Consider the following 17,791-nt stretch of genomic DNA (forward strand, 5'->3'; position numbering starts at 1 on the left):
ATTATAATTAAAATAATAAAAGGAAAATATATTATATCAAACAAAACGAAAAATTTAAAAATATAAATTAAAAATATAAACATCAATTCATGAATAAACTATCGTATTTATACAATATACGCACAAAACTTATAAAAAACAAAATTAAATTATATGCATTAATTTAAGTTTTTTTATATGTTAATAAACAATTATCTTTTATAATCCAATATTGAATCTTAAATTCCTTTAATTAATATATTTTCAAATTATTTAATTTATTTATATTTAATTTATTACAAATATGTATATATAAATAAAAATAAAATTAAAATGTTCGAAAAAATTAAAATAATGAAATCAATTTATTGAGAATAATTTATTTCTGTTATTAAAAACATTAAAAAATCTAATTCTTTTATTTTTTAAGTTCTTAAATTAAAATACAGAAAAAAATTAAATATGAAATATTAATTATTTCTAATAAATCTTATAATTATAATTTATGTAAAAAAGTAGTAAAATACAAAAAATAATAAAGCAATAAATATCTTCATTCTTCAATAAAATTGAAATTATGAAAATATAAAATATGAAATAATAAAAGTTGGACGAAAATTATCATAAAAAAAAAATAGATGTTATATGACTATTTTTGTATTACATTACTTTTTATATTCTTTTATATAATAATTATATCCTTTTATATATAATTTTTATTTTGTTTCCATTTTTTACTTTCGGTATTATTACTTCATATATTTTTTGCATTTTTTGAGTTGAAATATGAAATTAAATTGTCTTAATAATCAAAATATATAAATACATTAACATTATTATTTTAATTTTCTTTAATTTTAATTGTTAATCTTTAATTTTAATTGTTAAATTTTTTTAAGAATATTTATATATTAATTTCCAATTTAGATATCTATGCATATTTTATACATATTTTACGTATTATATATGCATATATAATTTCTATATATTTGTATTAATTCTATTGTATTCTATGTATTAATTTCAAATATAAATTTTTATGATTATATAAATCAAAATACATAAAATATTTCATATATAAATATTTTTTTTAAGTCATGCTTTATAAAAATTTAGTATAAATCATCTTTTTTTTCAATAATGAAATAATTATAGAAAATGATTTATCAATATTAACAATATTAAAAATAATAATATTAATAATAATATATTTATTATAATATTAATAACAAAATTTACGAATAATATCTGAGAATAAAATATATAATATTTTAATAAATATTATATAAAATATATTTAATATATAATAATATTTGGAAGCATATTTATAAATATTTTTCTGGAAAAATTTAATTTCACTCTTAATTTCATTCAATTAAAAATATTTTTATTTATGCCATTTTCTTTCCAAACTTAAATTAAAACCGGTAAAAAATATAAACTATAATTACTCGTCCTTTTTTTAAAAAAAATTTTCTTTAAAGAAAAAGAATTAAAACAAAAAACAAAAATAAACAAAAAGAACTTACCTTTGGTAAGCGAATTAAGAAAAGAATCCAATGCCAGTTGTCCAGTCGGTAATGCAGCGCTTAAAGCACCACTTAATGCAAGTAATTCTTGACAAGTCATGGCTTCGTTTCCACCCAATTCAGCTTGCATCTGTGATGACACGTGCACATGACAAATTACGCGTCAGTGGAAATGAGTCGGTAGGACCCGACATCTTTGTAGAGCCGCAGTAGAAAATACCTGTATATGGTCTGGCAACGGACTCGACCAAACATTCCCGTCACCGGTCTGCGTCATTTTTTCGCTCGAACACACGTTCTTTTCGCCGGGCGAAACCGCCGTGCCAGCCTGTAACGCGTTACCGATACTGTTGCTACCGTGCAGCAACACCACGTCGCTGAACATCACGCTGCTTCTTCTGCGATAGTGTGTGCAAGGCGGACTTAGCAGCGCATTGTTCGTCTGAAGGCAGAGTTTTTTCAATTTTAAGAGAGAATTAAATTTAACAAAGAATAATGAATTTCGATAAATTTTTAATATTTTAATAATTATAATTTAAAAAAATTTATATCTTTTTAGGATATTTAAAATTCATATAATAATAAGGAATTTAATTTAAAACATTGAATAACGAATCAAGAGATAATAGGTTTTGATAAATTTTTAATTTAACTCCTCCCTACTATTTCAAATTTCGTATCGAGTCTTTTCAAAATTTTATTCTTATCTTTTATTTTTATTTAAAATAAAATCCATATATGAACAAAACATACCTGAATGCTTGCTTCGGTTGCGTTCGAAAGAATATTATCGCTTCCATTGCAAGAAACAGATGAAGTTCGATGAAGCCCCATACGATTGCACACATTCGAAGAAACATCTGCTTCGGATACTTCAGGACTGGCACGAGGTGCAATCGCCAAATTTCCATTGCTTCCGCCATTATTTCCAATCGAGGTTGCAAGGATCGCAGTCTGCGTTGGAGGACTATTTGCTTGAAAATCAGTAAGCGATCCCCTACCACTGCCAATGCCTTGTTGCTGTTGCTGCTGCTGTTCCGCATATTCCAAAGCCGCCAACAGTCTGGGACATCTACCGTGATGGAGTCTTCTATCTGGTTGGAATAATAACATGAACAATAACGATATTAAAATGGGTCGTATGAAATTCAACGATATCAATTATGTTCAATTGAGAGTCGGGAATCAAATATATCGTTTTTTCACGGGGAAAAAACTGTTCTCTAGAAATATTAATTATGGAAGTCGATAAATGTGGAAAAACATTTACGAATATTTCATATTAAGTCATTTCATGGATATTTACAATTTGTATTAAAGAAATCTTTATAAATTTTACAAATTATTCGATGCTTGTTATCGATCAATTTCAATGAAATTTTTATGTAAATTTTTCATTTGAATTTTAATATATAACATTAATTTATAAAATTTTAATTTTTTGTTATAAACTCAGAACATAGAAGAACATAGTGGAGAATAAAGTTTCAAGAATAAATTCATGTATATTTTGTACTTATTAAAATTATATATTATTAAAATTACTTTGGAATTAATATTTTATCATAAGAATATTTAATGAAAGAGTAATATAGATTTGTGGTTTTTATCATTCTTATTCATAATTTTTATTATTAATATTATATAATTTATTATATATATAATTTATTTAATATAATATTAATAACTCTTATTCATTTAATAAAATTCTACATTGATCATTAATTACTAATGAACATATCAATTTGCAATCGCAGATTGCAAACTGAGTTACATTTAATAATCTACAATTAAATTCAGTAATATTAATAATGAATAACAAAATAAAATAATTAATATCAATATATAATTATAAATATATATAAATATTAAATATAAATAATAAATAAACATTAAATATAAATTAATATAATACGAATTACTAATATTACTAATTATAATATAAAATAATATAAATTACTATTGCTACATTATTATATTATGATTAGTAAAAAATAGTAAATATGTGAAAATTAATTCAATAATTAAGAAATGAACTTTTTAATATAATTTTAATTATAATCTTATAATTTGATAATTAGTTCTTGTCCATTTTAATATATTCTTATATAATTTTCTATTATTTCTTAAATATAATATAATATAACGATGTAAATTAATATTTATGTAAATTAATTTATACAAAATTTTATTTTTTTATTTCTATTCGATCATATTTATTCTTTATTTTATTATTTAATATTATTTTTATTTTTTATTTCTTTTCTCTGAAAATAAATGTTGAATAATTATGAAATAAAATTTTCTCTAATTATATATTGGTTCTTATATCTATATTTATCTTTTCTTTTCCTTTTTATCAAACAATTCTATAATTCCCAAGTCTAAAAATCAAAAGAATATATATTATAAAAATTATATTTCCAAATTTGTATTTAAAAATTTATCTTATAAATAAACAATACAATATATAATACACGATCCACTGAAGTAATATGATAAAAACAAAAAAGTTTAATAAAAATAAATAAATAATTAATACATAAATTAATCATATTTTTAAGATATCATATCTTATAGCTTATATATAATTGTTGAATTAGCATATAATCCAAAATCTATATAATTTCTTCACATTTAATAAAATAAATATTGTTCCTTGATCTTATAATTAATCATATTGTTTTAAGCATCAGAGATCTTCTATCTATCATCAGAGATCTCCTATTATTCTTAAAATAATAGCGTCAGTTCAAAATGATATTCTAAAGTGATCGTGAGAAAAACGCCAATGATTTTAAGAATCCTTGAATATGTGTGTTCATCCCTATAAAAATACTCTGAAGTTTGAAATGAATCACAGACAGTTTGAATGTCTCTTAAAAGCATTTTTTTTTTTTATTAAGATTGTTCCTTGATATTTCAATTTATCGAGATATCGATTATTCCATGTAGAAATAAAAATATTAATTTACAAATTAAAAAGTTACAGAAATGGAATCAATATGATCATTTTATAATTTAAAATGATTCGCAAAAACATTCAAACATTGTAAATAAAATTCTAATAATATATTAAAAATACAAAAATATATTAAAAATATTAAAATCGAATTAAATTTTAAATAATTATTTTAAGATAGGAGTATTAACAAAATTATATTATATTTATGAATTTTAATAAAATTGATTCTTTAAAATGAAAAAAAAGATAATATAGACAAAAATATCAAAAAAGTTTTGATTTTGGAAAAATAATACCATTATTCTTTTTATTGTTGAATAATTTAATGTTAAATTATTATAATATATTTAATGTTATATTATTAATTTAATGTTAAATTATTATATTTTCAGATTTTATATTTTATATTTAATATATTGTAAAAGGTTTTTCATATTATTTACTCATGATTAATCGAAATGGAACAATTAACTTAATCGTGAACCAATAAAATAACTAATCTTTTAGAGTAAGTTATTATTAAAGAAATATGTTTTTGATGAAATATTTCATTTTCTAATAAAATAAAAAACAATTTTATTAATAATATTTATCTTTTAAGTTTTAAATTAATAAAAACATATTATTTTTAAGAAAAACTAAAAGAAATATAATTATTATGAATATCTATTACTATGAATATTATAAATATATAAAAAATAATCTATTGATTATTTTACTAAAAATAATTTAATAATTTTTTAATAATTTAGTAAAAATAATCTATAATATGATATAATCTAATAATAATTTAATAATTATGTAAATTATTAATAAAATAAAATAAAATAAAAAGTATAAAGATATAAAATATAAAAAAATAAAGTAAATTAAGAAGACAAAATTTAAAATTTTTAGATGTTAAAATGACAGAAACGATTTGTACATTTGCAATGGAGGCAAATTGTTACAATAATATCATGTCCTCGTCATGATAACAAATAGCTCCTATTGACATAATTTGTAAAAATATTCTGCTTATTATGTTGACTTATTATATTATATTTTCTATTGCAACATGTTTTTAAACGTTATTTAATTTAAAAGTATAAAAAATTTTAAAAAATTAATATTATTAATATATCGATAAATGATATAAATTGTTTTTAAAAATATAATAATCGGAATATCTATTTCCGGAATTTTTAACTTCAATCTCCCCTAATCTATTTTTATTATCTCTTTTTGTTCTATCAAATATAATCAATAATTTTAATATGTAGAATTAAAATTTTAAATATATAGAATGTTTAAATTTTAGTGATCTATTACTCTTTTTAAGAATATTTTTAAATAAAATTGTATTCAAAATAAAAATATTGAATTCATATAAAAATTTGAAGATGATTTCATTCTCTCAAAAAGATTTTTTATTTGAAAAATATATTTATTTCATTATGTTTTATATACACGGAAATTTTTATTAAAATTAAATTTCAGTAAATTTCAAGTATAAGATACTATTCTAAATATTTTTGTAGGTTACTGTAGATTTTTTATTGAGAATTTTCTTGTTTCTTTCAATTAATCTTAGAAACTTAATTATTAAAACTTAATCATTAATAATTACAAAATAATTTTCATTTTAATGAAAAAAATACAATCTTTTAAAAAAATGTCTAAAATATTTATCTTAATATATTATAAATATATAATAATTTTAAATAATAATACTAGTGTCACTAAAGAAATTTCAAAAACTTTCTCTTTCTAAAATCTTTTTCTCAATTTTCTTTATAAACGAAATCATTATAAACTAATATGGCTGTCAATGTGATATTAAAACTAAGGAAAAAAAAAGAAATTTAAATTGGTGAAAAAATCATACATTTATAAATCGTTAATTATCTTATCTTATATAATATAAGCATAATAATTGTAATTGTTTAATTTAATAAGAATATTTATAGTCAATTATATTATGTAATTCAAAATACTTTTTTATTGTAATGATTATTTTCAAATTATTTCTTTAATCATTTTTCCTTTAATTAATTAATTTTATTCTATAATTAATTAATTAATTAATATTATAATTAATTAATTAATTTCTTTATTTATTATACAGTTTATTTTTCTTTTAAATTTTTTATTCATAATATTTGTAAAAATCAAAAATGAGAAAGTAAAAATTGAAATTTTTTTATTTTTATAATATGCATTAGAACATCAATAACATTTAAAATACAATTACATTTAAAATAAATGTGTACAATTATTTACAATAACATTTAAAAATCAATTACATTTATTCAAAGAATAAATTTCTTTCAAAGAATCACTTTAATTCTTTCAAAGAGTTCATTTATTATATTTATTTTTAAAATGGAATACAAATAAACAGAAACAATTGATAGAAAAATGTTGCTATTGAAATAAACTCGAACATATGGATGAAAATCGAACGTTGTAAAAGATTTAACATATGAAAATCGAATGTTGTAAAAGATTAATCCCACTTAGATTGATATGATACACTTACCTCCGGGTAATCTATTCGGATCAGAACCGGGTACACCTCCTCGAAATGGATGTCCGTGTTGTTGCTGTTCCTTGAGTAAATTCTGCTCACGTTTCTGTTGTCTTTTGTATAAATACACTCGGTACCTCTTCATTAATCTCCTCTTCCCCCTTCGCCACAGGTGTGCGATATATCTGAGAACATGCAGTATGAATGTAGCAGCATGAATGAAACAGGCAAAGGATAATTTCAAGTGGATGACTCTTCATTCTTGAAGTGAAGAGGACCAATGAAGCAGCGTTTAAGTTCATTTATTATGTACTTTGGTATAGTACTACAGTGATATATTTATATATAGTGATATAGTGATATATTTCGAGCAAAAAATATCGAAAATAATTGTTAAAACAGTTTCATTGAAATAAAATAATATTTCATATTTATATATTTGAAGATTTGTTTCGAATTTGAGAAAAAAATTGTTAATTAATTAATTGAAATAATTTGTTTAGATATATTATACATAATTATTTATATAGTATTTTATATGTAAATTTATATTAATTATTGTTATTATTTTTTGTGGTTATTATTTAACAAAAAAATAAATAAAAAAATAATATGAAAACAAAAATATATTTATTCAAAAAATATAAAATATAAATGTTTTCATGAAAATTCATTATTAATATACTTAATATATTATAATAATACTAATAGAATATTTAATATTTAATAGAATTTCATAAAAATAATACTTTATTTATAATATTCTCTTTTTCATTATTTTAAATATATATTTAAAAATATATAATGTATCCCTATTTTTTTCTGTGAAAAATTATTGGTATATTTTATATGCAAAAATAAAGAAAAAATGCTAACATAAAATACTTTATTAAAAAATTGCAATATAACATAAATTAGACAATGCAGATGCAATAATGGTTAATATCTTAATAAATATAATTTTCTGTCTCCAAAATCATCAAATATCCTTGAATTGTTATTTATAAGGAACTTTAAATAAAAAAATTTTTTTTATATTTCAAATAATATTTTAATTAATATAGAAATAAATTATTATTTCAATCGTAAATCTATACAATTAAAAAAATATATATAAATATTCTATATTAAATATTTTATATTTTTATTTTGATTTCTCTTATATATATATGTATTCAAAAATAATGCTTATCGTCTAATAATGAATTTTTAAAAAGATTTTTTTACAAAAATTAAAAAAAAAATTTTTTTTAAGAAATTTCTCGTTTCTTTGTTTTGGAAAAATTTAACGATTTTTTAAACCTTTTTTTTTATTTATTTTTTTATTGTATTTTATTAATAAAATGTAATAGAATAAAAATAAAAAATGAAATATAATAATGAATTAAATAATTTATATTGCCAAAATCTTTCAATCTTAAAGTGAATCTTAATTTTATTTAATTAATTTGTACACGCTTTAAAAATGTTAAAATTTTTTAATAATCTTTTCTGGATAAATGAAATAAAATCGTCGTATATAATATTTTTATTTTTATTTTTGAATTTTTATTTAATAGAAAATTAAAATAGTAGGAATTAAGAAATAAATAGTACAACAATTAATGGACTGTTTCAAATGAGAACCTTTTATTCTTTAAGTGGAAGACCAATGAAGCAGCATTTAATATCATTTAATATATTCTGTAATAGCATTGTCAGAGATTTTAATCATTTCTATTTTTATAGGAATTTAATGGAATGAAATGTAATAATTCTATTCGATATAAAATAAAAGAATAACATAAAAAAAAGGAATAGAAAAAATAAAATGAAATTATTTAAATTAGAACAATTAAAAAATCAATAAAATGTTATTTATTTTTATAGATAGAATATATATTTGATAAGATTAAAAAAATTTTTAAATATTTAAAAAAAAATTTAGAATTTTATTTTATAAAGCATAAAAAAATAATATATTAATCACATTATTTTTATTTAAAGAAATAATGAAAAAAAAATATAATAAAAACATAGAGAAGAAGAGAGAAAGAGAAAGAGAAAGAAACAGTAATGTTTTACATTATTTTTATTATAATATTATTATATTATTATATTTATATTATTATTATTAATATTATATATATTAATGTTATATTATAATATTTATATAATAACTTTTTTATAATAATTAACAATGAAATTAATATCAAGTTTAATATCAATTATGATAACAATTTATAATATAAATGATGTGACTTCTTTCTGAAAAATGTTAATAAGTGTTAATAAATTGAAAACTAATACTATGTTCTACTTTAATGTAAAATTATACATGCAAAGAGTGAACAACATAAGGCATGACTTAAAAACTATTAGAAAAAGCGAGACAAATTTCGCTTGATATTTTAAAATTTTTTACTGCTTTTTCTGTGCTTTTTCTATATTGCAGCAACTAGGGAAATAAAAGTAACATGTATATTCTTTTTATTTTTTCGAATACAGCAATATATTTTCTACATCTTTGAATAGTTTCTCTAAACCAATTTTTTTTATATATTACATTTATTTAAAAATGACAAAGAATAACTAAGAAAAATTAAGAGAATTAAGAAAAAGAAAAATTTAGAATAAAAATAATGATTCTTAATATTCTTAGTATTTACATATAAATAAATAATTAATAATAAGACTTTATTGTAAGACAAAAAAGAAAATATTTCATTTCAAATTTAAATATCATTTTTTTCATATGTAACAAACAATTTTTTTTTTATACTTTAAACAAAATGAAAATTGATCTTTTTAAATAAAATGAATTTTATTTTTACATTAATTGTAAAAAGAATGTAAAAATTGTTATTAGTACAGTTATAAATGTAAACATTAATAAGCATTACATTGGAATTCAAGCGAAAAAAACATATATTTAAAAATTTTCATGCAAGAGTATATTAATTATATTCTTTGAATTCAGTATAATAATAATAAAATAAAAATTTTATCTTTTTGATCATATAGAAAAGTTATCAACGTTATATAACAAATAAAATTAGTTTTATTTTTTTATTTTTATAAAAATTATACAAATATGAATATAAGAATTAAAAATAAAAAAAAAAAGTATATAAATATAAGAAAATAAAATAATTTAATATTAAAAAAAAATAAATTTTTATCTAATAAATTTTTAATAAATATATTTTTATTTATTTATTTTATTTTAATACGTTTTATTAATTGTTAATTGTACCAACTTTAAATTAAATCTTCTATAATATTTATCTCAATATCAATGAATAATTATTGAAATTTAATAACATTTTCAGAACAATATATATTGCATTGTAATTATAATTCGGAAAATTATTTGCAAAATATTTTTATTTGCAAAACATTTGCATTTACCATATATACATAAGAATATTTATTATTCATAATAAATAAATTTATTATTTTAAATTAATAAATAATAATGAATTTATTATTTTAATTATTATTTTAAGTATGCCACAATATAAAAATTGATATGTATTGATTGAAATATGTTGAAAAATATCTATTTTTCATAGAGGATTCATTTTCAATTATTGAAAAGATCGAATTGATTTTTCAATTTGTATTCAGATGTAATATAAATCTTTTTTCAAAGATTTATTGAAAATTTTTTCGGTTTTTATTTTTATTATATCTTGAATTATACCTTATAGAAACAATTAAAAAATAAAAGCAATATAATAAAATAATAATTCGTAACACAATAAAATTAATAGAAGAAAAAGAAATTAGTGAGATATAAATTTAAAAAATATAAAGAAAAAATTTTTTAATTTTTTTGTTTTATATTTACATTAACAAATCTCTACATCTTTTGTGTAATGTACATTTTAAATATTGTTATATTTATCAGAAAAAAAGGTTGTCATACAAGACTTTTCTATAATTGAAACTAGAATATTGGTAAAAATCAAAAATAGAAAAAAAAATGAATTTATTTTGTATTCTATATATTGCTTGGAAAACTAAACGAAGAAAAATCAATATCTTGTTAAAATTACACGATTTACGAGAAAATAACCAACTTTAGTTGTCTCTTTTATTATTATTTCCTTGTTTCGTATTTAGTTATCAGTATATTTTACCAAAATAAACTAAAGTTTTAATTGAAAACGTTAAAACGTCTGATAGAAATATATATACAATAAGGTTAATATTTAAAAATAAAATTCAATATTATTTTATCAGATTAATTGAATATACGTATTAATATCCTCAAATATTGGTATTATTTTTCATTAAATTCAACAGCAACATAAAATTATTTCAACTAAAACAAAATTAAAAACAAAACTATATTACATTGATAAAATTAATTATTTTATATTGATAAAATAATAATTTAAATAAGAATTCATCAACTAGTAAGCATAAGTTAAAAATTTCAAATTTTAATGATCATTAAATTTTCATGTTTAAAATTATTTATTTATGAATAATGATGAATAATAATGAATTATTTATTTATGAAAATACTTTATATCTCGATTTCATTTTTTTATTTATCATAATAATCTTTAAATTAATTTTTTTTTAATCGTAAATTAAATATTTTATATATTTTATATATATTTTCTGTATTCTTTCTAATTATTATTTTTTTTCTAAATATTATAAAATATTTTAAAAAGATAACATTAGATAACATTCAAATAAACTTTGATCATTTTTTTTAAATAAATGTATATAACTATTAATTAAATATTTAATAAATTGAAGAAAAATAAAAATTACTTTTAATTTATTATATTTCTAATTATATTTTTTAATACAAATGATTGCATTCACTTCTTTTTTATTCCAATTAATCAATTGGTCAATCAATTAATCAATTAATTAATCAATTAATCAATTTTAATCCAAAGTGAATTATTTTTATTAAATAATATAATTATTCATAAATTTTTAAATAAACTTCAAATAATAATAATTTTTTTCTTTTGAAGTCTAAAATAGTAACAAATTATTTTTAAAATGTATGAAATGATATTTCTATGTTAGTTTTTACATTAATATATATTGTAAAATGTATATATAAAATTTTCACCAATGATTCAAAGAAATTTAATAGAAAATCCAGCAAGAAATGTTTTAATATTTTCAAATAATATTCACATAATAACTAGAAATAAAAATAAGAAAAAATAAAAATAATGAATAGGAAATTTAAAGCATGAAAGATTTAAATATAATAAAAATAGAATATTAATATTACAAAAATTTTATTATTTCATATATATATAATTTATAATATATATAATATATAATTATAATAAAATATATTATATTATATTATATATGATTTATATTGTTATATTAATATTAACAAACTATAATAAATATTAAAATTTTTGAAGTCAATTTTGAGAATTAATAAAATATTAATTAATTAAATATTAAATTTAAATTTCATGTTATTGTTGTTGTTGTTGTTGTTATCATTATCATTATTATTATTATTGTCATCATTATTATTATTTGTATTATTCATATTATATTGAATCCATATATTATATCCATATATATTAGATATAGTACAGAAATATATATACATATAGTACAGAATTTATTATATATATTATTATATCTAAAAACTTCTACTCTAAATTTTCTTTTCTTTAAAATTGTATTAAATTGAAAGAAATTTAATATATTTTTCAGCAAAGTTCTTTAAGTACTCACTTAACAATTTCTGCGTAACATGTAGTTGGCTCTGAAGTATTTGTCGACGATGCAAGGGTTGATGTAGAATGAAAACGAGCACGTTCCAGTCGCATTCTCTCCATCTCCCTCTTTTTCGTTTCTGAGAATTGCGTTGCTATTACGACTAAGCAGAGATTAATCATGAAGAAGGAACCAATCTGTAACCGAAATTTTTTTCAATTTCAACAATTTCTTTTTCTCTTTAAAAAAAAATATATTCTTCTTATAATAATATATTCTTGATAATATCTAAATTATATATATATATATATAATTATTACTTCTCGTATTTATTATTTATTTATCTCTATTTATTCATGAAATCTTTTTATTAAATTTTCATTTTGATCTTTTTTTCTTTTTTTGTTTAATTTTAATTTAATAAAATGGAATTTAAAAGAAATGAAATAGTAAACATACCACAATTAAAAGGACAAAATATATCCAATCCCAAAAAGAATGAGCATCCTGCACGTAATACATTATATCCGTCCATCCCTCAAGACTGATTACCTATAATAATATCATTAGTTTTATCACTTCTTTTCCAAATATTTAATTAAAAAAACTAACAAAATAAATAAGATTGATATATAGATAAATTATTGAAATAATTTATTTTTCTATATTTATTAAAATAATTACATATTTGAAAAATATAAGAATATTTATTCAATTGTATTAATATACCGGATCATTTTATACCGGAGGTATTGTAAAGACACAAAAGTAATAAATAAAAGAAATTCATATAAATACGTTTATGAGTAAATGTATTTAAAAGAATCTCATTTTCGAATTTTAATTTATGTTGTAACAATACATGTTTATAAGTAAATAAATATTTGTTTATAGTTAAATATTTAATTTGCTTTTTAAAACATTTCATTTTATAAAAAAATATTTCTTGAGATGAAAGGAATTTCAAATAAAGACCAATAACATTTTCTTAAATAATGGAATTTGAAATTATTATTAGTAAAATTTTATAGATCACAAGTTATATGATAGTTTGTCAATTAAAAAAATGAAATTTTACAAATAAATTTCATCAATTTCATCATCATTATCAACTTCAACTTATGCTATTATTCTATTTGAAATAAAATTATGAAAAAAAAATTTTAATTTATTATTTATTATGTATAAATTCAATAATATCATATTAATTACATTATCATACAAAAGATATTGTATTGTAAATAGAAAAATAATTAGAATAGAAATTATATTCAACAAAACAAGATATATTTATCATGATTGTGTTTATCGTGTAAATCCATACAATATGTAAATTTTTTAAAGAAGTTAATAAAACAATTCATATGAGACATCTATATTGAAGTTGAATATAGTCATTTTCTAGAATTTTCCTGAAGATAAGTAAATAACTTTTGAAAACAAGTTATAACTCGAAAACAAGATCATTTCTAGCAAATATTTATTTGAATTTTCTTTATTATATCTATCTATGCTCTGAATCAATGCTTGCTGCATTTTCGTATACAGATACAGATTTTCTGTATCTGCTATATTTATTTATTAATATAAATGAAAATATAATACTTATATATAAACAACATGTATAAATATTCTTACATATACAATATGTCAAAAAAATAAATGACTTAACTTTAGAAATTTTAAAGATAAAAAAGTGTCATATAAACATAAATTCTATTTTTAAGACAATTATTTTATAAAATTTAGAAATTTTTTCCTCACATCAGAAAAGTTATTAATTGTCAAGTGTAGGATTTCAAATATTGTTTTCAAATATTTTCAAATATTTTTATTTATAAGATGGATTTTTACTTACAAGAACATTTTAATTTATAATAATATGAAATATTATATACATATAATACATATGAAAATATTCATAATAGATTAAGATTTTTTGAACATTTATTACATATATTTTGACAGTCTTTAAATAAAAAATTTTTATATTTATATTTATATGACTTTTTTTTTATAGAAATATATCAAAGGATATATCAAAAAAGGATATATAAAAGAGAATATATCAAGGTTTAGTCTTATTTTCTTGATATTCTGTACATTTAAATATATTTATATATCATATAATATGTATATCTATTATATACTAATATTCTAATATATATATATATATGTTTTATATGTATATCAATATATATATAAATATTATTTGTTCAGTTATAAATCGATTTAAAAATTTAAGGAATGATTTTTTAAATTGAAATAATACCAAAAATAAAAAAATTATTTAAATTATTAACGATTAAAAATCAATGAAATAAATTATTTTAAAACGAATAAATTCAGAAAAACTCAAGCAACGAAAATAAAATGAACTTTAAATCATAGTCTTCTTTTTCATGTATGAAATACTGCTTTTCATATATTATTATATTTAAAAATTATTATATCTCTTATTGAATTACTCTAAATTTTTTTATATAGAAATATTTTCGTCGATATTCTATTGTTAATAATTAAAATGTAATTTTTTTATAAGAATCACTCCTTATATTTTGAATATCTGTAACAGAATGTATATGCGTATTATATAGAGTATCTTAAAAATGTAATATCCATAAACTAAAAATTCTTAAGGTAATTTCAAATAACATTTTTCTTTGCAAAAATGTATTGTGAAATGAATGAACAAAAAATATGGTCAATTAGGAAATGCGTAGCCTAATCGCAACAGTAGCGTTGATTACATATCGTAAACACGAACACGAACAAATCTAAACAACATATTTCGAAAAAAATATTGAATATTATATTTATTTATTTATTATTCGTAATATAATTTTTTATTGATAAAAAAATATTTATTCAATTTTATTCAACATATCAATGATCAATATTTTTTGTTGATAATTCATTAAGAAATCTATATTGCTTGAAATTATCTCAAGAATCAATTTACAAAAATTTCACATTTTTGGGATATCCTGGATATTATATATAATTATGTATATATATAATTAAATATACTGTGCAATAATATATTAATGTGCTACATGTATGTGCGTGTGTATGTATATATACAAAAAAACTATAATACAACTGCAAAAGAGAATTTTAAAAAAAAATTATATTAAACTGATAATTAAATGATAATGATAATTAAATGAGAAATAAAATATTCAATCACATAAAACAGAAAGTGATTCTTATTATATGTCAGTTACTTTTAAATTACATTACAAAAAATATTAGTAATGTAATATATAATTAAAATAATTATATAATTTATTATATATAATTAATATATAATTAAATATATAATTAAAATAATTAATAAATAAATTTTATTTTGTAGTTGCGTTTCGTCTTTTGAAATTGATATATATTAATAACTATATATTAATAATATATTACATAGTTAATTATATATATAGATGACTATATATTAATTTCTGTCTTTTTCAAAACTAAATATGTATTTAAAAATTTGGCACAGTAAAGTTCCAATTTCTGAATATGAGAGAAATAGGACACTCACGAGAAATATTGCGACCCAGGCAAGACCGATATTATCGAATGATATCGTTCCTTGGAAAGGATTGTTACCCTGACCCTTGCATTCCGTATAGTAGTAATTCCAATTAACGCAGGTGTCGTTGGTGATAAACGTTGTATTATTGTTTGGCAACGCGGTATTATTGCAAACCACGTTTCCTAAAACCGAGAACATTGAAAATTGAATAGCTTTTCAAATGTCATCTGCATTATTGTAATAACTTATTTCATATACACTCGATTTTCGAATTATTATTGTTAATATATTTACTAATTATATTTTAACATAAAAATATTTATATTATAACTATTAAATATTTATAATTAATTTTTATTAATTCTAAGATTTTATTATATTTTTCATTATTCAGTAACACTTTATGAGTTTAAAAAAATTTGATATTATGACAAATTTGACAAAAAAAGAACGCTTTATTGAAAAATAAGGATATATGTAACTTTTTTTTATATAATTACTTTATATTATTTATTTTATTAATGTCATTCGGTATTTTTCGACGAAATAGAATTATAATTTATTATATTATAATTATATATATAATTATTATTCTTTATAGCAATTCTTGATTTAATAATAGAATAATCAATACTAGCATTCAATTATTAATACGTTTATTATAAATTGGATCTTCATAACTTATATTATAAAATAATGATGAATTTTCATTATCCAAAAAGAAAAAATATAAAAAAATATAAAATTTATTTCTGTATTATAATAGATTATAATAAAATAGATTATAATAGATAATAATAATTATTTTTCAAATTTCATAATCTTTAATTCATGTTTCATATTAAAAATAATGTAACAAATATATTCTAAAATTCTGATCCAGAATTTGAATGTATTAAGATTTATACTAACAAGAACAATAATAAGATTAATTTTCTCGATTATCAACTGTAAATTGTATAATTATATAATTATTTTACTATATTTACTTTTATTTTATATTATTTTATATTATTTTATATATATACTTTATTAGAATTATAAAGTAAAAAGTCTCATTAGAACTTAATATAATTGTAATAATTATAATAATTAATAAATTTCATTACTTATAAACAATAATTTTAGTAAAATTTACAAATATTAAGTGCCACATAAGAAATAAATAAATTTTGAATAATTATTAACAAAATTTTATATTGATTTTTAAATAATTAAGTTAAAAATTAGAAATTAATAATTCAAAAAATGATTGTTAATTTTATCCTAAAAAAATATATAATTACCATGAAGAAATTGTGCAAGTAAAATTATAAAGTTTATTATTATTTTATTTTATTGGGATTTCCTAAATTTTCAAGAAATTATATACACTTAATCCTTTATTTGCATGATAGATTGATTTTAGAAACAATCGTAAATAAAAACCATATAAAAAACAATGTAATGTATATAAAAAAAAATTAGAAATATAAAATAAAAAAAAAATTCTAGATGAAAAATCGATGCTAATAAGTTATTTTCAAAAAATAACGAAGAATATAAAAATCATTAAATAAAATTCTAATTAT

At 17.8% G+C, this 17,791-nt stretch overlaps 1 protein-coding gene across 6 annotated transcripts in view; it reads right to left on the reverse strand.

The window, feature by feature from the left end:
* Window positions 1-17,791, reverse strand: part of LOC108002378 (voltage-dependent T-type calcium channel subunit alpha-1G) — a 198,385-nt gene that overhangs the window by 73,747 nt on the left and 106,847 nt on the right. For all 6 annotated transcript variants that reach the window (XM_062081494.1, XM_062081496.1, XM_062081495.1 and 3 more), the window contains 7 exons: window positions 16,227-16,402; window positions 13,145-13,237; window positions 12,704-12,882; window positions 6,995-7,167; window positions 2,262-2,602; window positions 1,729-1,950; window positions 1,509-1,638 (listed from right to left, as the gene is read on the reverse strand). In XM_062081494.1, the coding sequence (XP_061937478.1) occupies window positions 1,509-1,638; window positions 1,729-1,950; window positions 2,262-2,602; window positions 6,995-7,167; window positions 12,704-12,882; window positions 13,145-13,237; window positions 16,227-16,402 (1,314 nt within the window). The remainder of the gene's footprint in view (window positions 1-1,508; window positions 1,639-1,728; window positions 1,951-2,261; window positions 2,603-6,994; window positions 7,168-12,703; window positions 12,883-13,144; window positions 13,238-16,226; window positions 16,403-17,791) is intronic.

The sequence above is a fragment of the Apis cerana genome, linkage group LG11 (genome assembly GCF_029169275.1).
Source record: "Apis cerana isolate GH-2021 linkage group LG11, AcerK_1.0, whole genome shotgun sequence".
In the NCBI taxonomy this organism is placed as follows: Eukaryota; Metazoa; Arthropoda; class Insecta; order Hymenoptera; family Apidae; genus Apis; species Apis cerana.